Source organism: Mustela lutreola, chromosome 7 (assembly GCF_030435805.1).
Source record: "Mustela lutreola isolate mMusLut2 chromosome 7, mMusLut2.pri, whole genome shotgun sequence".
Lineage (NCBI taxonomy): Eukaryota > Metazoa > Chordata > Mammalia > Carnivora > Mustelidae > Mustela > Mustela lutreola.
In genome coordinates this window covers 117,836,355-117,858,963 of record NC_081296.1, presented here as the reverse complement: position 1 = coordinate 117,858,963, position 22,609 = coordinate 117,836,355, and the positions used below count along the sequence as shown (strand labels likewise).

The window sequence follows — 22,609 nt, the reverse complement described above, 5'->3', positions numbered from 1 at the left end:
TCTCCCGGGACGCTGGCGGCGGCGGCGGCGGCGGCGGCGCAGGGGAAGGGGCGGGCGGGGGCCGCCGTCGCTCTCTCCTCCCACCCGCGCTCCCGCCGCGCCGCGCTCCCCGGCCCCGAGCGAGCGGGCCGGCCCGGCTTCCTCCTCGCAGCCCGCGGCGTCCCCCCGGCGGGCGCGCGCCGCGATGGCAGCGGCCGAGCGGGGCTGAGCCCGCCGCCAGCCCGCAGCCCCCCGGCCCGCGCCGGCCCCAGCCATGGCGAAGCAGTACGACGTGCTGTTCCGGCTGCTGCTGATCGGGGACTCCGGGGTGGGCAAGACCTGCCTGCTGTGCCGCTTCACCGACAACGAGTTCCACTCCTCGCACATCTCCACCATCGGTAAGGGGCGGTGGCCGGAGGGGCCCCACCCTCCCCACCGCCACAGCTGGCCCGGGCGGTCCCCGGCCCCTGCCCCAGCCCCAGCCCGGGAGAACTGGCCGCCTCTCCGGCTGGAGGCGTTGGCGCGGGAGGCCAGGACCAGGGAAGAAATCCCGGGGAGGGGCCACCGCCTGGGGACTTGAGGCGCGGGTCCTGGAGGTGAGGGCGTCTCTGCCGTGGCCGGTGATTAGGGATAGGTTCTCCCGGCCTCGCACTGAGGAGCCTACCCATTGGAGCTCAGACAACCGGGGCGAGCGTAGGCCTGGGTACCCCGAGCTGGGGCAGCGAGAATCCTAGCCACTGAAATGACTTCCCCCACACCCCCAGGTGGAGAGGGGGAGGGGAAGGAAAGCCTGTGCTCCGGAAGAGGGGTTCGGGGTGGGGAGCCGCGTCACTAAGTCACTGGGTACCCTCAGTTCAGGGGTGACCCAGTGTGGAGCCAGGAGGGGGAAGGGAGGGGCCGAAGGGATTGAGTTTCCAGGAGCACAGTTTTTAAGGTAAGCCACAAGGTGGGACACCTGGAGGAGAGCATTGATTCGGTGAGCGTGTTTGCCTGCGACAGGGGCACTTATTAGCTAGCTCCAGAAAAACAGTTGGCTAAAGATTTGTTTTGAAGGAGGCTGAGGAGTACTCTCCACACCTCGGGTCAGATGGCTGATAGGACCCACCTTCCAGGACATTGGTTTGATTTGGCAGAGCTGGAGCCTGTGCTTAGAGGGACAATATCTCCTGGCTTCCCAGGCAGAACTGTGATGGCATCTCTTGTTCTGGGAATGGGCGAGTGGCCCCCCTCTGAGGGGGGCGGTTCTCCCCCTTGGGCCCTGAGGGGCCCTGACCTCTGGGAGGTCTGAGCTGAGAGAATTCCACCACATCTAACAGCTTCCCCTGCTGTTGCCCTGGAGGAGCCTCAGCATGGCCCAGGTCTCCCTTTCAGTGGGCGGGAGCCCCTGCACTCAGCTCCCACTCCAGGCTTCCACCCTCCCTCCCAACACACCTTCTTTGCCAAGAGAAAAGAGAGAGCAGGTAGAGCCAGCCAGGAAGGACAGAGACCCATGGTTAAGAGGCAGGCTGTGTTGTCACATAGACCTGGAGATCTCACTTTGGGACCGTGTGACCTTGAATACCGCTTAAGCTTTTGAGCTGGCATTTCTCATCTGTAGAATGGGAATAATAACAGTACTTACCTGCTGAGGTGCTGTATGGATTAAATGAAATTATGTTTGTAAAAGCCCTTAACACAGAGTTGGACACATTTGGAGCTTCATAAATGTTAGTTGTTACTGTTGTCATTGTTCTTGAGCTCCCGCGGTCCCCTTCTCTCTTCGCTTCACTATCTTCAAGGGACTTAGGGGGAAGGAACAGATACATCCATCTTTCTCAGGGGAGCTGTGAGGCAGGCCACTAGGAGTTCTGGAGCTCAGGCTGGGCCACTGCCCGGAAGAGAGATACCTATCTGGGAGGGATGGGCCCAGTCCTAGAAGCCAAGAAAGGATGGCATGCCTCTAGGGGAAGGCTCGGGGAAGAGGACGCACTGGAAGGGCCTGGGAGTGAGCAAGGGAGGGGCTGAGGAAGCAGATGGGATATGGGGACACATTGCCGGCCTGGGAACAAAGGGCAGCATGTTAGCGTTTAAGGAAACTTTCTGAAGCTATTTTATGTGTGGGCGTGGCACCAGGAGCTGCTGTGCTATCCCAGGGGGCTGTGCGCTGCTGGTGGTCCCTGAACCTTGCCTGATGAGCAGTAGTTGGCACCCTGGTATTCTGGCCACTCCAAGGAGTGACCTAGGTTTCTCCCCTGGAGCACTTCATTCATCCCCCTCCTTTCAGAAGCTCTTGGGCTCCTGCTCCGTGTTGTTAGGGGAGCTAGCCTCTCCTAGGAAAGTGTCCCCCTTTCCCACAGACAAATGAGGAAACCGATGTTTCTGAAATCCCAAGATGGCCCATCTGAGGCTTGTTTTTTCCTTAGGTCCCTTGCCCCCCAATTGCTAATCACCAGCCCTTCTCCTTATGTCTCTTCCACCTTCTCTCTTTTGGGACACCTCCTTCCTGCTAGAGGGGCAAACGTGCAGTTTCCCCTCACAGGTCACAGGGTCATCCTCAGAGTCCCCCGGGGGCCGAGCACTCTAGAGGAGGTGAATCAGTGAACTGAGTGCGGGTCTCTCTATAGCACACTCCCCATCCCAGCCCCTCAGGGCCCTTGGTGTATTGACCTAAAACCTGAGCAGGTGCTTCCTCTGCTTCTGATGGGTGGGGTCTACCTTCTCCCAGAACGCAGAGGACTGTTTAGGAGTTTGGGTTCCATGAGAAAGAAAAGAAACCTGTCTTTCTTCCCACTCGCCTTTTCAAAATCGGCCCACTGGGCTTCTTGACTGCGTGGGTTCTGTTTGAAGCTACCTAAGGCACTTGTGATTCTACCTCATCTTGGGCATGTCTTTCAGCAGTAACTACAGCCTAGGGTCAGAGTTGGATGGTCAAGAAAAGCTTTCCCCGCAGTGATCCAGAAAGTTTCCCATGGAGTTGGAAAGGGCAGCCAGGAGGCAAATCAAGGAGCCAAGAAAATGGGTACTACCGAGTCAGTGTCATTAATTTATCCATTCAGGAAAAATGCAACGGGCCCTGTAGCCAGGGCTGAGACCTCCTTCCAAGAAGAGGAATACCCGTCGTCACCTCTCTCAAGCTGCTCCATGCCTAAGACACATTCTTTTGCCATGCTGGACATTGATCGAGGCACCTTTCCCAGAGATTTTGGTGAAATGGGGAAAACGAGGCATTTCACCAGTTACTGCCAAGTCGGAGTTCAGATTCTTGGATTATGTTGACGTGACCTCAGCTGGCACTTTTGTGATTTACTGTTGATGCCATTTACCCGAAGAGCCTGTGACGTTCCAGAGAAGGGCCTGCCAGGGAGCAGTGAGGACACCTCCCAGGCCAGCTGAGGCACTGACTGCCCCTCTTCTCTTTAGGCCGCAGGTAGGCAGGTGGCGTGGGCTGGATCTGTGCCACGAGCCAGCCTTCCCCACACGGCTGTGCCGACCCGGAGAGTCGTGTGCAGGTGGGCAGCCCATGCCTTAATGGCCTCTGCTGGTTCCTCACCTGTTAAACTAATTAATTAAGGATTCACTACAAAGCACTGTGCCAGACATTTTAGAGGCCTATTTGGTCCACCTTTTCCTGCACACAGGCAAAAAGAGCTGAGGCCACAACGAGATCTGGAAGTACTTGGTGAAGCACTCCTCACAGGTCGGGGATCAATTAGGATCGTTGTTACTGTTGGGAAGCTCTTGCGGGCCTTCCCAGCAGCTAAATAAGGATGCCAGGGTGCAGGAGGCAGCCAGCGACTGGGCAGGGGACCGAGAGTGCTAGTGCTGCGACAGAGTGCTAGAGGAGGCCAGACAAGAGGAGGCCCCGCTGACTAGAAGTGGCAGGGAAGGCTCTAGAAGGAAGGGAGGCTGAGGGGAGGCCTTGCGGTGTGGGCTGCTTTTCAGTTCCTGGAGGGGAAGGAGCAGATGGGATAACAGGAGCAGAGACGACAGAGGTGGGAATCCAGTGGGCGTTCATGGGATGCTGGGCAGTCTGGCTAGAACAGAAGGGAGTTTTTAGGGGAAGAGTGAGAACATTCCTCTGTTTATCTCTCTGTCTCCCAATGTCTACTCTAAGGGCATGAGGGTGAAACCAAACCTTATTCCTCTTTGTTTTCATCATCCAGGTATAGGGCCAGGCTCGAGCTTCAGACATGTTGTTGAATTAATGGATGAATAAGGGCAGGGGTCCCTGAGGGCCTGGCTCAGAGGGTGGGCCTTGGGCCTCCGCAGTGGAACAGAAGAAGGTTCCTGGGTTGGGTGATGACTTGGTGACAGTGGCACTTGGGTACTGGCAGGGAGCAGGAGTTAAGACCCACAGCGGGGAGACCAGTCAAGGGCCGTGGCGGCAGCTGGGTTCCTCTCTCTGCCATACACCTCTCCTGTAGCCGCCACACCAGACTCTACACAGGTCCCATTCTCCTTTCCCTCCAGAAGTGGAGAACCATTTGAACCAGTTAGGCTGGCAACTTCTGAAAGGGCCTCATGTGAGCGGGGCTGCCTGCCCCAGCAGGGAGACTGTGTCCCAGCCTAGGTGACATCTACATGCAGGGGGCCTTTGGTTCCCTTTCTGCACAGTGGCTAGGAGTGTCACGTGAGCCACTCATGAAGCTTGACAGGACTGCCATCCTTGCTCTTCCCAGAGTACACGCGTCACATGGTCTCCAGACCTTCTTATTCGAAAGGCCACCTGGGCTCCAAGGACACTGCCCAGTGATTTTCCAGTTTGACCGGTTGAACAGCCGCTGTGGCTTCAGGGCTGCTTCCTGGAGCTGGCTTTGCTGGGCAGGATCCCCTTTCTCTGAAAGATCTGTGTGAGCTGGCTCTGGCTTGCCTGGGGCTAGGGCCCCATGACTGAAGGGGAAGGAGCGGGAGTTGGGGGAGGACCTGAGGGCATGAATCAGAGCAGGAATTGAGGGACACCTGCTTAGGCGCTGGGTGCCCTCTGCAGCTTGGGGATCTGTGCCTGCTGTGGGCGGAGGGGCGCCTCACTACAGGAAGGCCGGGAAGGCTCTGAGAAGTCGAGGGGGGAAATGGACAGACGGCTGACCTGCATGAGATTCCCCATGGCCTCTGCCACCCTCAGGTGCTGATTTGACAGCTCTTTCCTTAGTCTCCACATCTGTAAATTGAAGAGAGTAACAGACTCTTTCTTAAAGGTCTGTTGTGAGGATTATAGAGGCTAATAGGTGCAAAGCACTTGGCAGAGCCCTCGATGGAATGGTAGCTGCTATGATTCTGTGATTATTACCATTCTTATTCTGATTGTTATTCCTAGCGCATAAGAACATCGTAAAGATTGATATGCTGTCAGTGAAGTCCTTTGAGGCCAATGCTCACGCATACAGTGACGCTATTCACTGATACCCCACCACACTAGGTGCCTTCGAGGAGCTGGGGGTCCAGCAATGAACAAACAGGACAAATCAGGGCACCAGCTCCCTCTCTGGGGGTCACAGGAGTAGGCTCTGGGTTTCGTGTCCAATTCTGTGCTGGCCTCTGTCCCTGCCCCTTCCCCCGCCCCTCCCCCACCCTTGCTCCAGCAGTGCGAGGCTCTGGGAAGGAAGGAAGGAGTTGGGGAGGAGTGGGGAGACAGGTGACCAGAGATAGGACGGGGGCTCTGTCGTGTCACCCTGCCTCAGGCCTCATTCTGCATACCCCATTCCCCAAGGATGTGATCCCTGAGAACAGCTCTGAAACCCTCAGAGGCTTTCATTTCAGCTGCTCTGCACACCTGTGCCACCTTCCCTGCTCCGCAGAGCCACCCCCAGCTTGGAAGGCCCCGATTCCTGGCCCTGCCTCCCTCCTCCTGCTCTCCTGTTCTCCTCCCTTCCTCCCCCGCTCCCCAGACATTTCAGTGATGAGCTTTATAGCAGGAAAGTCGATATTTGGCCATTACCCTTCTACCCTGATTGCCAGTTCTTCTCAGAATGCTTTCTTTTGTAATCTAATATTAGTGCCCGTTTCCCTGAAAAACTGCCAATTTTCTGCACACGCGTGTGACCTCTCCTTGGCTTTCCTGCCTGGGCAGTGTGCTTGGTCGGGGGCCACGGGGCTCCCTGGACATTTAACTCCTCCCACTGAGGAGGAAAGGATTCAGCATCAGCCTGGTTTTGTAACAGGGGACTAAGGCCCCAAGAACACCGATGACTCACATCTTGCATGCAGGTGGCCCAAACTTGAACCCCCTCCTCTGCAATTTCCCCAGACTGGCTTGGGGCCTGCTCTTGCTTATCCCGGAAGACCTCTCCACAGGCTGCCAAGCACAGCTTCTCTCCAGTGCACCGAGGGCTCTGGGATGGAGGGACATTTGTGCCTCGGCTGTCGGCCAAATCTGCCTCCTTGACGTGACCCGCTGGAGAACTGTCAGGGGCTAGGATTGAGAAGTCTGGCTGGGGAAGCTTGGAGGGTGAGATCTAAGTGTTGCCTGCATGTTACCATTTTGAGAACATATTTACAGAGAACTCCTTGACCGGTCACACGCGTGTGCAGAGAACTCCTTGACTGGGGCCCCGTGATCTGTAGAGAAGGCTGATATGACAGTTGGCCCCAAAATGTGGGTCATCCCCACCATGGCTCTCAAAATTTTTTCTCACTGATCTTTTCTCCTGGGATGTTCTGACTTCATTCATTCAATCATTTATTCTCTCGTCACCCACACGTTCATTTTTTCTTTCCTTTATTCAATTTTTTGAATAATTTTGTGTATTATTATATCTGCCTTCCGCCAGGCAGTGTGAATGTGAAAGGAATAAGATGGTGTTTGGCCCTCCAGGAGCTCAGAGTGCAGACAACATCTGGGAAGTCAGGCATCCAAACAGACAAGCAGAGCAGTATGCAAAAGCAGTGTCGGAATGCTTGGGAATCACAGAGAGGGGCTAAACTCCTCTGGGGTTGGTAAGCAAAGGCTTTACAGGAGAAGTGATACTGGGGCAGCCCCTGGAAAACTAAATGGGGTTCCTCAGGGGGCAGAGGGTGGGGGAGTTGCTGCTGAGGAGACTACCTCATGATCTCGGGCTTCTACTATTCAGGCTGGCTGGGCCAGCTGGTAGTGGCCAGGCCATGGTCGTACCAGCTCATGTTCAGCTAGATCCTTGCTAGGAGTTAACTTTGTTGGCTCTGTCCGAGGCAGACACATCGGGAGGCCCTGCCCCGTACCAGATGCTTGCTCCTGAGGCTCCCAGCCCCAGTCTTTTTCCCTGGGAAACTTCTGCTGCCTGTCAACATGGCCCTGCATAGGAAGAGGCTCAGGAGGAGGGGACAGTCTTGGCTGCCTCAGTTGTGCCTGCTGACCACTCAGTAGCAGGCTCCGGGAGGCAAGGCCCAGGTCAGGAGTCTGCCAGAGGGGACCAGAACACGGCTAGCTGAGGGCACACAGCCCGTGTCACAGAGGCCCTATGTAGGTTTGTGCATGTGGCCGGGGAAGGGCAAGGGGAAGGGAACTGGAGTGCCCTGAGTACCTACTCAGCGTACCTACTGTGTGCATGCAAACAGTTGCGCTTTGCACATCCAAGCCGTTCAGCATAGAGATCCCATCATAAAGTGGGGGGCAAGGAGTCCCCAAGTTGGCCTTGCTAGTGTTTGAGAAGTTTCTTGGTACATTCCTCCTTAGATCCTCCAGTCCAGTTTATATGTATGAAGCTGGGTCCCCCTGAGAGCCCAGAGAAGGGAAGGGCCTTGCTGTGCTTCCAGCCATACCCCCCGACCCCACCCCCTTCCCCAGCCTTTATAACAAAGGAAAGAGTAATGTGGACCCCTCTTCCTTTTCTCTTCCATGGAACTTCAACTTTGACTGAAGATGTGTTCCTGCCTGAGGAATATTTTCTGTTTCTTCTGCCTGGGGCACTGGTCCCTCAGGTCTTTATGCTGGTACCTTCTTGTCACTCAGGTCTCTGATCAAATGTCACCTACCTTAAAAGGTCATTGCTGACCACCCCGTCTAAAGCAGCTTTCACATGGATCTCCTTACTGTCTATCCCATTATTCTGCTTTGGCCCCTTAACATCACTCTGAAAGTATTGATTAGTTTGCTTATTACCTGTCCTCCCCATTAGAATGGAAGCTCTCTGAAGACGGGATTATTTCTGCATTTCTCACTGCTGGGCCTTCTAGTATCCAGCTCAGTTCCTGGCACATCGTAGGCACTCAGTAACAGCGTATTTGAATGAATGCATAAATGAATGAATGAGTACACATGTGCATTTTCCTCAAGGGCTTCTGCTCCTCCCGAGGGCAGCTGCAGCTTGTACTGCTGTCTTGGGGCTCAGAGACAACAAGAAACTCACTATCCCACCCGTGTGCTTGGGACTGAGCAGAGAGGGAGAACTGTGCAAGGGGCAAGCGGTTTCCAGTAGCGTCCAGTTCTTCTGCTCAGGTACGTGTCTGAGGGGAAGCTCGGACATAGCAGGGAGCCAGAAAGCATGAGAGGGGTCCTCTTCGGTGGCTGTAGAGACCAGGGGGCTTAGACTAAGGTCAGTATTGCAGGTCGCTCGGAGTCTCTGGGGGTGTCAGACGGTTCCCATCAGTCAGCCCGGCTGCTGGAGTGACTTCCAGGACCACCCCACTGCCGGGGGCTCTGGAATGGGGATCCTCTAGGGCTCAGGCACAGGGACAAGTGTTCCTTCCCAGCCTCATGGGACTCCATTTTCAACTGGGAAATCCTTCTCCTTGCTAACAGCACCTGGGTTTTTGGGCCAAGGCTTTCCAAAGATTGGCCTCCAAGACTTTATGTGCAGGTAATAACTTCCAGAGTCGTCCTGGTCCCGACATGATCACACCAAGGGAGTGTGTGTGTGTGTGTGTGTGTGCATTTGCTGCGTCTTAAAAAATAAAGGAGGGACAGAGTATCACTCTGAAACCTGCAGTCTTTCTGGTACTTGGCATCTGAATCAGAGCCGCTGACTCTGTCCTGGAGGTGAAAACACGGCCTTGGAACTCGAGGATCAGGACTCTGTCTGCCGAACACCAGGGCCCCCTCTTTTATTTCTGCTTCCCACCCTTCCCAGAGCGAGCAGGAGCAAATGCTGACTAATGCATTCGTTGAGAGAACCCACTGCCTCTTCTCCCCAGAGCAAGGCCAGCGTGAGGGACGGTCGGTCTGCAGGTGAGTAAGAGGAGGAAGTCGGGTGGCAGCACAGAGTCCAGCAGGCAGTCCCTAGCTCGAGGGAAGAGGAAAGTAGCAAGTAGCAGGTTTGGGGCAAAGACACTCTCCCCACTCCCCTCATCTACCTGGGAGGAGGGGCTTCTGTGTGCCGGGAGTCTTTGTCTTGAATCTTCTCTTGAGGTTTGTCTCTTAGCTCGCCTTCTGTATTGTTCTCGTGCCCCTCCTTCCCTTCATTTGTCTCTCAGTTGGAGGAAGATGGTGTCGTTGGTCTCGTGGTGTTACGGGTTTGGAAATGGGGATCACTCTGATACCTAGCTGGGGGCGGCACAGTCAGCCAGCCACCTCCACACAGGGTCTGCCTTTCCCCAAAGCTTGTTTTGGGGTTGCTCAGGGTGACCTCTTTAGAGGTGACCTCCTGCCACAGCCCCCGTGAGCCCCACCTGTCCAGCACATGCTGTCCAGCACCAGGGAGGGGCTCGGGGCCTTCCTGGGCCCTGGGCTTGGTAACTGGAGCCAGCATGGCTCCAGGGATTGGGTGTCTGCCTTGGGTTTCAGCTGTATTAGGTTGTTCCTGTTGGGGCATCTCATTGCTAATGAAAAGGCTCAGGTCACACTGCCAGTCCTTTGGGCTGTGGTTGATCACAGTGATAGCATCTGGCACCCAGAAAGAACCTTATTTCCACTTGAAATATGTGGCACTTGGCTGGCAGGCCAGCTGGCACCTGACGTTAACCCATTAGGTACTGGCCTGCCAATAGACACAGCTGAACTTTGCCAGAATGTAGATTATAGGCAGACTGGTGGGGAGAGGGTGCGGGGAAGGGAGACATCTAGCCTCCGTGGTGGATGGCATTTTCTCTTTTTGTTGGAGCACTGTGGCTTTGTGCTGGCCCCTTGTCTCACCTGCCTACACCCCTTCCTTTCCCCAGCAGGAGCCCCTCCTCCCCAGAGCTCTGTCTGCTCCCTGCACTGTGACCCTGGGCTGCCTGATCTCCTCGTTCCCTGGGGAGCTGACAGCTTCTTCAGCGAACATTTCATAACACTGTGTGTCATTGGCTTTACACCTTCTCTCACAACTGGGATTGTCGTTCCCATTTTACAGGTAAAGAGACAGCAAAGACAGGGTAAGAAAACCACATGGCCAATGCCTCGGAAAGGCGGGAATGGACTCAAATCCTGACCACACAATGATGTTCTTACTGCCCGCACCACTCTTCCTCCACCTGGGCTTCCCGGGGCTCTCTTGGAGGCCCGCGGTCATTCTTTCCCCTGCATGCGGCCCATTCCCTTCTTCCCGCAGTCTTCTCGGCCGCCTGCTGCGGGGTGGAGGGCGCAGTGAGCATGCTGCTTTCTCACCACCCCCGGCGAGCCATCTCCGCCTCTGTCCTATGTCCTGCTCCAGCACCCAGGACCCAAAGGCCAGCCCTGTCCCCCCTCCTGCTCTCTGACAGCAGCCCTGTCACCGTGCTCCCCGCTCCTCTTGTGGCCTCGAGGTCTCCAAGGGTTGCAGCTGGAGAAGCGGAGGCTGTAGGGACTGAGACACAGACACGAAGAGCCGGAGGCCAGCACTGTCCACAGCCCGAGGCAGGAGGCATTTCACGAGGAACTTTTCTTTCCGATGTTTGTGAGGCATTCACATGGCAGGACACTCATCCCACGGGTGCCCATCCTCATCACGGGCTCTGGGCCTGATGGAATTGCGACTCCATGTCCGGCACTCTGTGGGGTTGGAGGCAGAGACTTTCAAAACAAAAAATATTGTCAAATACAAAATATACTCTCTAGCCCTTAGGTCCTTTACATCCAGTGGGGGCTAGAAGACAAAAGCTAGGAGGCAGCAACAAGCAGGGAATTTGGGAGAGTCTCCCTCTCAGCCCCACAGTTGAAACATCTGTGGTGGAGGGGGATATGGTGGGGGGCATTAGGCAGCATGGGACAGACCCAGACTGTGGATTTTCGAGGCACCTTCAGGCTTCAGGCGTGCTCTGAGGACACCCATGAGCTGGGAGGTAGGATCTATGCCAGGATCCAGCGCTCCCAGCCCCAGCTCTGGCCAGTGTGTTCTGTCTTCAGGCATCTCTGCTTCTCCGCACATCTGCCTGTGTTCCTCTTATTACCAGCTGACCAATCCCTTCAGCACCATCTGGAGGGAGCTGATTTGATCGGCTTAGCTAGATCCCCTTGCCCATGTTGGCCGGGTCACCTTGGGGTCCCCAGCAAGCCCACTGATGGACCAGCCTTCTTTGGTCAGATGTCCCTCTCTGGTCCAGTTAGGAGCTGCTTCCCCACAAAGAACACACGGTACCCAACCCTGCTTCCCTGAGCAGAAGCTCTGGGCTGGCCAGCTCCAGCCAGAAGAGGACACCAGGTGTGGCAGATATCATGACTGGCCCATCTGAGGAGAAAAGTGGTGAGCCTCTCACTGTGCTTTCAGTTCTTGGTTGGCAGAGGGCGCTCTCTTCTGGACTTTCTCCCCCAGGAATCCCCATGTCTTCAGGAACGTCTGCTGGAGTGGTGTGGAGGCGGTGAGCCTGTTTCTTCGCACCACAATGTCCCCTGCGCCTGGGGACAGTGGTATGGCTCTGTGCAGGGCTGAGGGCAATCCTGACCTCAGGGAGCAAGGGGTCCCCTGAAACTAGCTAATGGTGGGCTTGCTCCCCAAGTACCCAGGACCTCACTTCTAGATGCCTTATCAGAGCAGAATGGTATGGGGTATGTCAGAGTGTGACAGGAAGGGCAGTAAGATTCCACAGCCGCTGGTCCAGGGGGCAGTACCCTGGATAGCTGTCAGAAGCCCAGTCCTCCAGGTCTGGTTCAGCCACTGGGTGAGGGAGCAGGAGTCAGTTAGCCAGCCTCTCTGTGCCTCAGCAGTTGTCACCACTCTTCCCTGCTTCACAGGGGCTGGCACGAGAACTGAGGGCTCTAGATCCCTTAGCTAAGGGGTGTTCTACAAATATCATTATAAGGATCGTAGATTGGATGTGGTTCAGCCTCGGGATGGGCTAGACAGTGGTTCTCAGTCTTCAGCCTGGGTGGACCTGGAGAATGGCTTTTCTAGCATGCTCCTTGATGTTGATGCCGCCAGTCCCTGGGGGAGCCAGAATGAGAACACGCAGGGATGGAGGTTGGAGGAGAGTATCTCTCCCCGCCATAGAGTTTGGAGATCAGCAGGAAGGAGGCAGACTGTTAGGATGAGCACCCAGAGGGGGCTGATGACGAGCTGAGAGCTGAGGAAATGAGGTAAGCCTCAGGAATGGCTTCATCAGGCAGCATTTGGCTTACCCCTAGAGACTGGAGAAGGAGTTCTGTTGAGTGAGTGGCACTGAGGAGGGGGCACACAGGGGCTGAAGCCTTCAGCGAGGGGTCAGTGGCTATGGGGAAGGGTATGGGGGACACAGCTCCTATAAATAGGGTACCAGCTGTTACAAGGGCCCCACTGAGGTGGGAAAGCAGAACTCTGTGGGTGACCAACCAGGCCAGCGTTTTGACTGTCCTGCAGTGCTCAGCAGCAGAGAAAACTAACAGCCACACAGGGGGATGGAGGGGCGACGGGTGGGCACAGGCACGTCCGACTGTGGAGTAGTCGGTGGACACAGTGGAAGGTCCAGGCTATGGGACCAGGGAGAATAGAAAGAAGAGTCCACTACAAGATCACTGGGCTCTTCGTCTTTTTTTTTTTATTAAAAAAATGTGGGAGCACAACCCGGTGCTTAGTTAAGCATCTGCCTTCGGCTCAGGTCCTGACCTCAGGGTCCTGGGATTGAGCTGCATCAGGCTCCCTGCTCAGCAGAGAGCCTGCTTCTCCCTTTGTCTCTGTGGCTCCCCCTGCTTGTGCTGTCCTTCTCTCTCAGTCAAATAAATAAATAAAATCTTTAAAAAAGAAAGAAAGAGAAGATGGGTGGGAGAGGAAATTCCCTCAAAAGGCCTAGACTTACTGTTTTTTAGTGCATATGCATAGCCAAAATGGAAGCATTTTCTCCAAGCTCCACGGATGTTACTGGTGGTCAGGAAGACCTAAGTTGTAAGAGGATGGGTGTGCGGGTCTGTGGGCCCCCCAAATCCCTCAGCCTCAGTCCCTGGCCACACAGCTAAGAAGTGAAGGAAGAGGGAGAAGGAATCTAAGCCCAGCGCTCACTCCCAGGCGCTGCCTCTTCTAACACCTGCTTATATTCTAACACCTGCTTACATTGTCGACCTGAGCCCGTATAGTTAAGTCCTCTATGTCTAGTTACTACACAGCTCTCATTGCCTCTGAGAAGCAATGCTGGGGGTTGCACAGGCTCTGCCAGCAAATGGGTCTGTGTTCAAATCTCTGCCACTTGCTGTGCTGACCTTGGGTTAGTTATCTCACCTCTCTGGGCCTTTGTCTCCTTTCCACTAATCTCTGTAAGGTCAGGGATCCTCTGTCCTTCTGCCACTCTGTCTGCACCTAGTACTGTGCAGGGCACCGAGTAAGTTCTCATAGAAGTGTATGGAATAAAGGAAGGTAGAACCTTCTGTTTCCCTCCCTGCTACCTTGTGACCACTCTGCACAAGGCCCTGTCCTTGACCAGGCCTGAGAGACTAGTATGAGGAGAAGCTAGGTTGATTAGAAGATGAACCAAATTGCCGGTTCTCCTGGGAAGCCAGCACTGTCCCACGAAAAACAAGAATTTCCTGATTCTCTTCTATGCCAGCAATGGCAAGGAGCAAATTCTTGGCAACTGGCTGTCTGAGGAGGGGGTGAGTGTGCCGCTGCCCACCCCCAAGGCCCGGCGCCCCCACCCTCGCTTTCTCTGCACACCCGGAAGAATGGCTGCCAGACATTACCCATTTGGAAAAGTACAGCTCAAGAGCTATGAATCAGCTTGGGCAGGCGAGAAATGATTCACGTCTGACCAAGTTGATCTAGTTTGGGTTGTCCATTCGGAATCTTTTTCTCCCCTCCAGTTAAATGATGATTGGTCTTGATGGAAAGAGGGAAAAGTCTGAATTGAATCCATCTGTATTTGTGGAAACCTGGGGACAGGCCAGGGAGAAGGGGAGAAGTGTTCCCATTGGTAAAGAGCTAATGCTGAGTGGCATAGTGGTGGTGTTGGGGACTCTGGTACCTGTGGGTCTTTGGGGCTGTGCCAGGCAGCCTAGTGACTACCGTCCATCTGGAACTCTGCCTTGACCGTGTTCTCCACCTGAAAACTGGTTAATGATGCCCATTCCTGACCTGTCTCTGGGGAGTACATGAAGACTTAAGCTTAATTAACTTACTCGATAGCGCTTTTGCATCACCGGGCACCGTGCCCAGGCACAGTTGGGGCTGGGAAGAGGCGTGGTGATAAAAATGTCTCCCCTCATCTCTGTCATCACTCAGATTCAAGCCTGTGTGCTGCGGGTGCTGCCGACTCCTCCTGCACGTTTCCCCAAATATGTTTCTGCCTTGGGCTGCTTTGCCAAATGCCTTATGTTTCCTGGGTCTTGTGGCAGCTGAGCTCCTCGAGTCCTTGGGCACATGAGCCTGAGAAGCCTGTCTGTCCTCCCCTCCCTCCCCCAGGAGTGTAATGCGTCACTGCCTTGTCCTCCTGTCGCTGGTCGTCATTTATAAGCACCCACGATGGACCGGGACCATACTAGGGTATAGTGGTAACTGTAGGCAACTGAGTATCTCCCAGGTGCTGGGCCCTGTATCTCGCCTCGTCTTCTCACCCTCTGAAATGATTGGTGATGTACCCTTTTTACAGATGAGGAAATGGAGGCCCAGAAAAGCAAGGTGCCCAAAGTCACAGCAATGACCGAAGTGGCCAGAGTCAGGATTTGAGCTCAGGCCTGGCTTCAAAGCCCGTACTCTTTCTAAATAAATGAGTACACAGTAGTGCCTCCTCCAGTAAACGGGGGATAGTCAACAGCAAAGCCACTGCTCCTTCTTGGTGGGCCTCTGCTAGGGACCCTCTTCGGGATCCATGTCCCTTCTCCTCACTCATGACAGCAGCACACCCCCTCCTGGTTATTAATAAGGCAGAGAAAGGAAAAAAACCACCCAGGCTACCTAGGTAGGCTGCTGTTCCTAGGGGTTGGAGTTCCATTGCAGATAAATAAACACCTGTAGTTCTCTCCAGCAGTGTAAAGAGGAAGACGTCACACTGAGGAGAAGGAGACACATTTGGGGGCTGAGTAAGGCAGTGATGGAGTGGATTCACCGTACTCACTCTGCCCTCCTCCTGCACCCCCTCTACCCACCCCTGCCCTTTACTGCTGGCAATTCTCAGATCAAGGAAGAAGGGAAGCCCCATTCAAAGCCCCAGATACTTCCCCAGGGCCAGTCTTTGCCTTAAGAAGGCCTTTACCTCATGCCATCTTTGTGCCATATTAAGTCATAGACAGTCCCTTCCAGTGTGAGTGCCCTGAGCCTTCACTGTTCGGTCTCAGCGGTACTCTTCCTAACGTCCTTGCTCTCTTCCTTTCCCCAGGCGTGGATTTTAAGATGAAGACCATAGAGGTAGATGGCATCAAAGTGCGGATACAGATTTGGTGAGTTGGGGAGGAGGAGAGACATGGGGCTGCCCCACCCCCGCCAACTCCGGCCTCCTGTTTCCTTAGGAAACTTTCAGGGATTGACAACAAGTCACCTAAAGCCAGGAACTAGAAGGAATTGGCAAACCGACGAGTGTTGGTTTGTTTTAGGATGAGGCTTTGCCCCTGGGCCCAGCCGCAGTGCACGAGGAGGGAGGGTTATACCCCACATTGGGATGGACCCTGGGGAGATATTCCCCAGGACGGTATGGTGCAGTTCCTACCAGGCGCCACGGGGGGCCGCTGTGGCCCTCTGGCCTGAGGTTTCTGGAAGCGCAGCCTTTGCCAGCCTTTGCAGCTGCTTCCAGTTTGGGGAATGCTATGGGCCTTGCCTTCAGAGGCCCCACAGGGACGGGGGGTGGGGCAGTCCAACCTGTTAGAACACAATGGCCCAGTTCTAAAGAGAGGTGTCGAAGGCCCAGTTTCATTTGAGACTCCCGGCACTGATAGAGTTGATGAGGCCCCTGTAAGCCCAGGCAGCCCCAGATAACCAGGCCTCTCTCCTGCAGGGTCAGGGATGTTCAGACCCCTTTAGAGAATCAAAACTCCTGATTTTTCACCCTGTAGATCCCCAGTTTTTCCTGCAAGGGCCCAGGGTCTCCCTCTAGCCCCATGCTCCCTGCTCTCCTGATGGCCTGGCTTTCCATTGCAGGGACACGGCGGGGCAGGAGAGATACCAGACCATCACCAAGCAGTACTATCGGCGGGCCCAGGTGAGCCGCCATTCTCAGGGTTTGGAGGTGGGACGCTGCCATCCACACTCCCAACTCTAAGCGCTGGAGATCTATATGCCACCGACTCCCAGAACAGGGCCTTCCGACAAACACGTTCATCTGTTATTCTCTGAGCACACACCACAGGCAAGCCCCCCACCTCATCCCCACCCGCCACCCTTCACCCTATGCCAAAGACCCCAGTCAGAAGAGAGTTCTGTGATAGGCTTAGGGCACAATAGCTTTGGGGGGAATGAGAGAGAAGGAGAAGTTTCTGGGTGCTGAGGGAGCCTCATTCTGCTAAGCAGGGAGAAGGGAGAATGGGACCCAGCCTTTAAGGTACCACACCTGCTTCTGGACCCTCGACTGTGCACTATCTCTGTGTGCATCTACCCCCTCACCCTATCTCTCTCTCCTTCTCTCTCTCTCAGGGAATATTTTTAGTCTACGACATTAGCAGCGAGCGCTCTTACCAGCACATCATGAAGTGGGTCAGTGATGTGGATGAGGTAGGAGACGCTGCCTCCCCATTGAGGGTGGGGGAGGGTGCCTCAGAGGGGAAGATAAAGTGAGGGCCAGCTGGGAAGGGCTGAAGCTCTCAGGGCTGGTGAGCAAACACTCCCAGGAGACCTTGCCTTTCCCAGCCCTGGATGGAGACCTCTGGGTGAGTAAGACATGGGGAAGAAGCCCAAGTTCCACACCGTCCATGATCTGCGCCCAGCCAGGTCGCCATGGCTGCTTCTTCCTTGGAGATGAGTTAGGTCAGAGCCTACCCTATGACTGTCTTCCTTCCTGAACTCTCAAGAGCAGGAGGAATCGTGAGACTGGGATTCTAGTCCTGGTTCTGGAGCCTTGGGCAAGCGATGTGAACTTTCTGAGTCCCCAGTTTTTCAATTGGAGACGGACTTCAGTGCAATGCCCTTGCCAGTTCAGACCCCAACTGTCTAACCCCAGGAAGTACCAGTTGTAGCTGGAGTGTCTCCCCCCACTTAAGCTGTCCCGGTGACAGCCCTCTAACCCCCGGGGTCAGCCTCACACCTGCATCCCGTAGGCCTGCTCTGTCCCTAGGGTTCTGGAGCTTGGGGCTGGTGTGGAGGCCAGGAGATAGTGTGATGGGAAGCTGGGGAGGAAAGGCAGTACTCACTGGCAGTTCTGTCTGTCCTCTGTCCCCAGTATGCGCCAGAAGGTGTCCAGAAGATCCTTATAGGGAATAAGGCTGATGAAGAGCAGAAGCGGCAGGTGGGAAGGGAGCAGGGGCAGCAGGTAAGTGCAGCAAGCTGGCCAAGCCCGTCCCTTGGGTGCTGCTGCCTGGGCCATCCCTGAGAGCTGGGACCCAGGATTCTGTCCTTGTCCTCAGGCACCCTGCACCTCCCACAGTTCCCGGAAGCTCTGGGCGAGTTGCCATCCTTGAGAGTTTGCTTTCTGTCTGTTGGGACAGTGATTTGGGACCTATGCTGGAACAAAGAGCTCTCAGGCAGCCCCTTGCCTGGCTCTAAGGGCCCGATAGCAGGATTACCCTCTGCTAAAGAGGTCATCCCAGTGTGGTCATGGTGAGGAAGGGCTCCAAGTCACTGACTTCCCAGCAGCATCCAGGCACGGCGACTGTCTACAGGGATCCCATCCCTGTCTTTATACTGGAAAGGGGTAGGGAGGAAAATAAGGGAATGAAGGCCCCACGGTTGGAGAAGCTATGGGGCTGTGGGGACAGGAAGGTGGTGCCTAGGGACATCACCCTCCCAGAGGACTGAAGGATGGGTGCCATGGAGACGAGAGCCGTCCACCCACTCTGAGGGCCTCCAGAGCTTTTTTCTCTCTCTTTCCGTCCATAGCGCTTGAAATAAAATAGATTTTTGGCATATAAAAATAATACAGGGCCATTGAAAAATCTGAAAGTAGACGCAAACCGTACCAGAATAAACCCTCCTAGAATAGTATTTATCGAGCACTGTATGGATGGCTGGTGCTAAGTGAGTGCTTTGAGACGCAGGACCTGTTTTAGTCATTCCCTGACCTTGGTTGAGAGATGCCCTCATCCCCCTTTAACAGATGGCAGGTCCGTAACTTGTCCAAGGTCGTATAGCTGCTGAGTGGGGCATTGGTGTTTACGTCTGGGTCTGTTTGACCCCAAAGCCGCGTTTTTCATTAATTCCACACCCTGCACAAGACTGGGGGGACCTTTGCCTCCTGATGTGTGACGTGTGCATGCCACAGGCAGGGGTGTGTCTGCGGGGAGTGCGGGCGGGGCTTTGTGGAGCATCTTCTCCATTCTTGGCTGGCCCTTTTCTGGAAAGGGGCTTCTGAGACATGACCTGCTGTGAGAAGTTGTCGCAGTTGAGCATGGGCCGCGAGGGCCGTGGCAGAAGTACAGGCCGCTGCTGTGGGCACCTCCCTTCCCTTACTGACTCCCTTTCAGGAATGTTCTTTTCTTGCAGCTGGCCAAGGAGTATGGCATGGACTTCTATGAAACAAGTGCCTGCACCAACCTCAACATTAAAGAGGTGAGCGCCCCGAACCCCGCTGCCCTGCCTCTGTGGCCCATTGTTGCAGAGGGGAGCAGGGAGGAAGGGAGGCGGTGGCCCAGGGTGGGAGAGTGAGCCCGGTTCACATGAGGAGGCCTCGTCCTGGGGCAGGTACAGGGCTGCAGGGGGAAGAGGCAGCGGCAGCACCCGCTCACCCACCACTGGTGGTTTCACAGTCTTTCACGCGGCTGACGGAGCTGGTGCTGCAGGCCCACAGGAAGGAGCTGGATGGTCTCAGGACGCGTGCCAGCCATGAGTTGGCGTTGGCCGAGCTGGAGGAGGACGAGGGCAAACCTGAGGGCCCAGCGAACTCTTCGAAAACCTGCTGGTGCTGAGGGTCCTGTGTGGAGCACCCAGCGACCCCTCCCTCCCCACAGGAGGCCTGTGGCAGACAGGGAGTCCGGGCTTTGCCCTGCTTCTCCTCTCACTCGGGTGACCCTGTGGAATACCAGTAGCTGCTACTCCCCTGCCTGGCCCCGAGAGCAGCCCTGCTGTCATCTCGGAGCAGCCTCTGCCCCCTGCCCTCCAGCCTGGAGGGGCTCCCTTCTGCCGGGCTCCCCACCACAGGCCTGCCATGAGCCCCGGTGTGCTCCGGGTGCTGTCTTGCCGTCCCAGGCTCCCCAGACAGTGGCCCCGTCTGCAGTGAGGCCACTCTAAGGCTCCTTCTTTCTCAGTGCATCTTGTCTCCTCTCTGCTTTTCCTCTCTTCCTCCTATTTCTCTTTCTTGTCCCCTTCCCCCTTCCAGTGTGTTCTGTATCAAAGCCCCTCGAACCTCTTTCCCTCTCTGTCCTGCTCTGTGGCTGCCAGTGCAGCTTTTTTCTTTCCTTTCTTCCTAACCCTGTCCAAGGGAATGGACTCAGGCTCATGGGGATGTTCCATACTCTTCTTCTGGGAGAACACCCCACCCTGCTTTGTGAAGGGGCCAAAGCCTATGGGGTGCTTCTTCCCATCTTCCCCTCCCCGCTGTCCCTTCCTGTGGCATGGCCTGCCCCATCCATGATCTGGGAAAGTGGAACATCAAAGTAGGAAGGAAACACCAAACTGGCAGTCCTCAAAACTGGGGCTGTCCCACCTTTTCCTGCCTGGCCCACCGCCCCCCGCAGCTTTGGCCTTGCTTGGCTGCCTGCCCACCTGCCTTTTGGGGAAAGTGAGCTCAGAAGCAGGTGCTTCAGAGAAGAAAAAAAATTGTTGAGGGGAGGCAGGGACAAAAGGTCACCTCCATGCTCTACCTCCCATGCAGGGTGTACACGTTTCTCCCCACCTGGGCTCCTAAATTTAAAGATATGTACCAAGGCCTCAGGGCACTGCAGGGGCGAGGAAAACCTGCCAGGGGGGAGGGAGATGGGAATGATGTTGACAAGCCAACCACACACCCCAGGAAGGGAAGTGTTTGGAAATGAAGGACTAGCCCCTGTGTATCAGGTGAAAGGCAGGGAGAGGAGGCCAGAGACAGCATTTCGCAAACCAGAGGGAATACGGGAGCAACTTCCCTTTCTGTGTAGGAAGGGCATTTCCCCACAACCCCCTGGCAAGGTGACGGAACCACTGAACCCAGCCTTCAGCGCTCAAGGTTTTCCAGAGAAAGTCTGTGGGAGAAGGGCAGGGGCTTCCTGGGGAGGGAGAAAGAAGGCCCTGGGTAGAAATGCTTGGTGCTGTTCTCTTCAGCCTTCCAGAAAAAGTGCTTATCTTGCCCCTTTAGCTTCTTGAAGAGGAGCCAACCGCACTGTGGCTGCCGGAGGAGGGAGGGAAGCCGACTCCTTCCTCCAGAGCTCTTTGTTCAGGAAGAAGTTTCTTTAGCCCGATGTGGCCCAAAGGTGGCTTGAGGGAGGCGCTTTAAAGAAGGGACAAGTCAGTGATGGGGCCTAGTGGGGTTCCTCCCCACCTGCCCGGCATTGGAGGCTCATTCTTAAGCTATGTGTTAGCTGCATCTTATGGCTTGGGCTGGAGCTAAAACAAAGACTCGAGCCCTGAACCAATGGAGCTTCAAAGTCCAGGGCACACACATGTGCAGGATTAAGAGCCCCACTTCCTTATTACTCCAAAAAAAAAAAAAAAAAAAAAAAAAAAGGTGGGGAAAAAATCACCAAACCTTTCCTCTGACTCTTACCAGAGTGGGAGAGGGTAGCTCAGGATGTAGGACCAGGGACAGGCTAACAGTGAAAGGAAAAGGAGGGCGGGAATAGTTAGAAATTGTTAGCTGATGAGAAACTTAGATAGCAGACTCTTTAGGATGAAGTCATGACTATGGCTGGGATGCTTCCTTGAGGCCTGAATTCTCGGGTGTCAAGACACAGCATCATGCCAGGGCTGGGGTGACAGTAACGCCAGACCTCGGGAAGCCAGGGGCTTCAGAAAGCAGACGTGCTGGGTTCTGGCTCCAACCTGTGACCCGTGTTGTAGCAGTCCCTGAAGATCAGGCAGAGCACCACTGCCTTTCTCTCCCAGCCCCCTCGGGACAGAGGGACTCATTTTTACTGTACCTAGGGGTTCTGGAAGGGAAAACACAGGGTGGAGATTTATGTACCGATGAGCCCCACCCATCAGGGCCACAGCTGGGGAGAGGTATGGGAGGGTTGGAGCTCTAGGGTCAGCTATGCTCACTAGGTATTGGGAGTCGGCATCTCACCCCTACACTTCTCCAGTCCGGGGGGTGGCCTGGGGTCTGGCCTTAGGCCCAGACTGTTGAGCAGGCGCTCCTGCCTGTTAACTCCTCACCACCTCTGCACCTGCTGTCTCGAGACTCAGCCCAGCCCCAGGCATTTCCACCTGCTCCCAAGTCCCCACCATCTCCCTGTGATGGGTGAACTTCGTGTACTGTGTCTTGGGTCCAATATATGAATTGTGAGCAGGGTTCATCTATTTTAAACACAGATGTTTACAAAATAAAGAATATTTCAAACCACAGGTGTGTCTGCCTGTATGAGTCCCTAGGAGGAGTTCTCGCTTGGCCCTTGGCAGTTAAGGGGGAGAGGGAGAGGCAGTGCTAGGAGACGGTTCCAGAACCTTATACAGCAACAGCCGGAGAATGACAGTGGAAGCAGCAAGCTGTCCTCTTCCTTACTGTACCTTTCCCAACGTCACCTGCAGGGGAGCCCCAGCAAAGCCCCCCAGTGCTCTGCAGTGGGCCTACAGGAGCAGAAAGATGGCGTCACTGGTAGGATGCCGAATACCTATGTCTGAAGTATTGAGAACCAGGAAGGTTCTCGACCATCTGAGACAGAACAGGAACAGGTCTCCCTGGAGGCATGAGGAGGGATTAAATCAGAAGTTTGTCCTAGCCCTGTGACCGGGTACTCCAGGGAAGCAAGGCAGACTGTAATCTTGGGGGTCTGGGGGTTGCCAAATACTATACTTGTGTGAAGGGAAGAGGCAGAAAACTGGAGTCAGAATGAGGAAGGAAGGAGACAAGATGGCAGTGGTGGCCTAAGATCTTAACCTGTGCTTTACAGGTTATGGAAAACTTGCAGTACTCCACCTCTTCCATCCTAACAATCATATCTGTGGGAGATAGGGAGGGTGATGACACAAAGTCAGCTGGTAAGAAAACGTGCCTAAGGGCCTCAAGTAACCGTGGCAGAGTCATGGCCAGAGACATCAGAACTGAAATCTCTGGAGGGAAAAGCTTTTAGCAACATCTATTTAGAAAAATCTTGATAAGCAATTCTCATCTGTAGCCATAGTCGAACCACATCCCTAGATTTTTTGCGTACTAAGGCAGTGCAGTTTCCAGAACAACC

At 55.0% G+C, this 22,609-nt stretch overlaps 1 protein-coding gene across 3 annotated transcripts; it reads left to right on the top strand.

Moving 5' to 3' along the window:
• Positions 1-33: 33 nt before the first annotated feature.
• On the top strand, positions 34-21,774 carry RAB15 (RAB15, member RAS oncogene family). 3 transcript variants are annotated; one of them, XM_059182345.1, is made up of 8 exons: positions 267-377; positions 11,368-11,507; positions 15,538-15,598; positions 16,293-16,353; positions 16,785-16,862; positions 17,527-17,616; positions 18,786-18,851; positions 19,049-21,774. In XM_059182345.1, the coding sequence occupies exons 2-8, from the start codon at positions 11,480-11,482 to the stop codon at positions 19,205-19,207; spliced, it is 543 nt and encodes a 180-aa protein (XP_059038328.1). In that variant the 5' UTR covers positions 267-377; positions 11,368-11,479; the 3' UTR covers positions 19,208-21,774. The 3 variants fall into 3 exon arrangements, with proteins under 3 accessions (XP_059038327.1, XP_059038326.1, XP_059038328.1); XM_059182343.1 differs by lacking the exon at positions 11,368-11,507 and having other exon boundaries at positions 37-377; XM_059182344.1 differs by lacking the exons at positions 11,368-11,507; positions 16,785-16,862 and having other exon boundaries at positions 34-377.
• The last annotated feature ends 835 nt before the right edge of the window (positions 21,775-22,609 follow it).

Excerpts from the sequence above, each read along its gene's own strand:
- RAB15 (XM_059182343.1), top strand. The coding sequence starts at position 254 with ATGGCGAAGCAGTACGACGTGCTGTTCCGGCTGCTGCTGATCGGGGAC. Across the intron at positions 16,863-17,526 it reads GGGTCAGTGATGTGGATGAG|TATGCGCCAGAAGGTGTCCA; the intron begins GTAGGAGACGCT and ends CTCTGTCCCCAG. Across the intron at positions 18,852-19,048 it reads CCAACCTCAACATTAAAGAG|TCTTTCACGCGGCTGACGGA; the intron begins GTGAGCGCCCCG and ends GTGGTTTCACAG.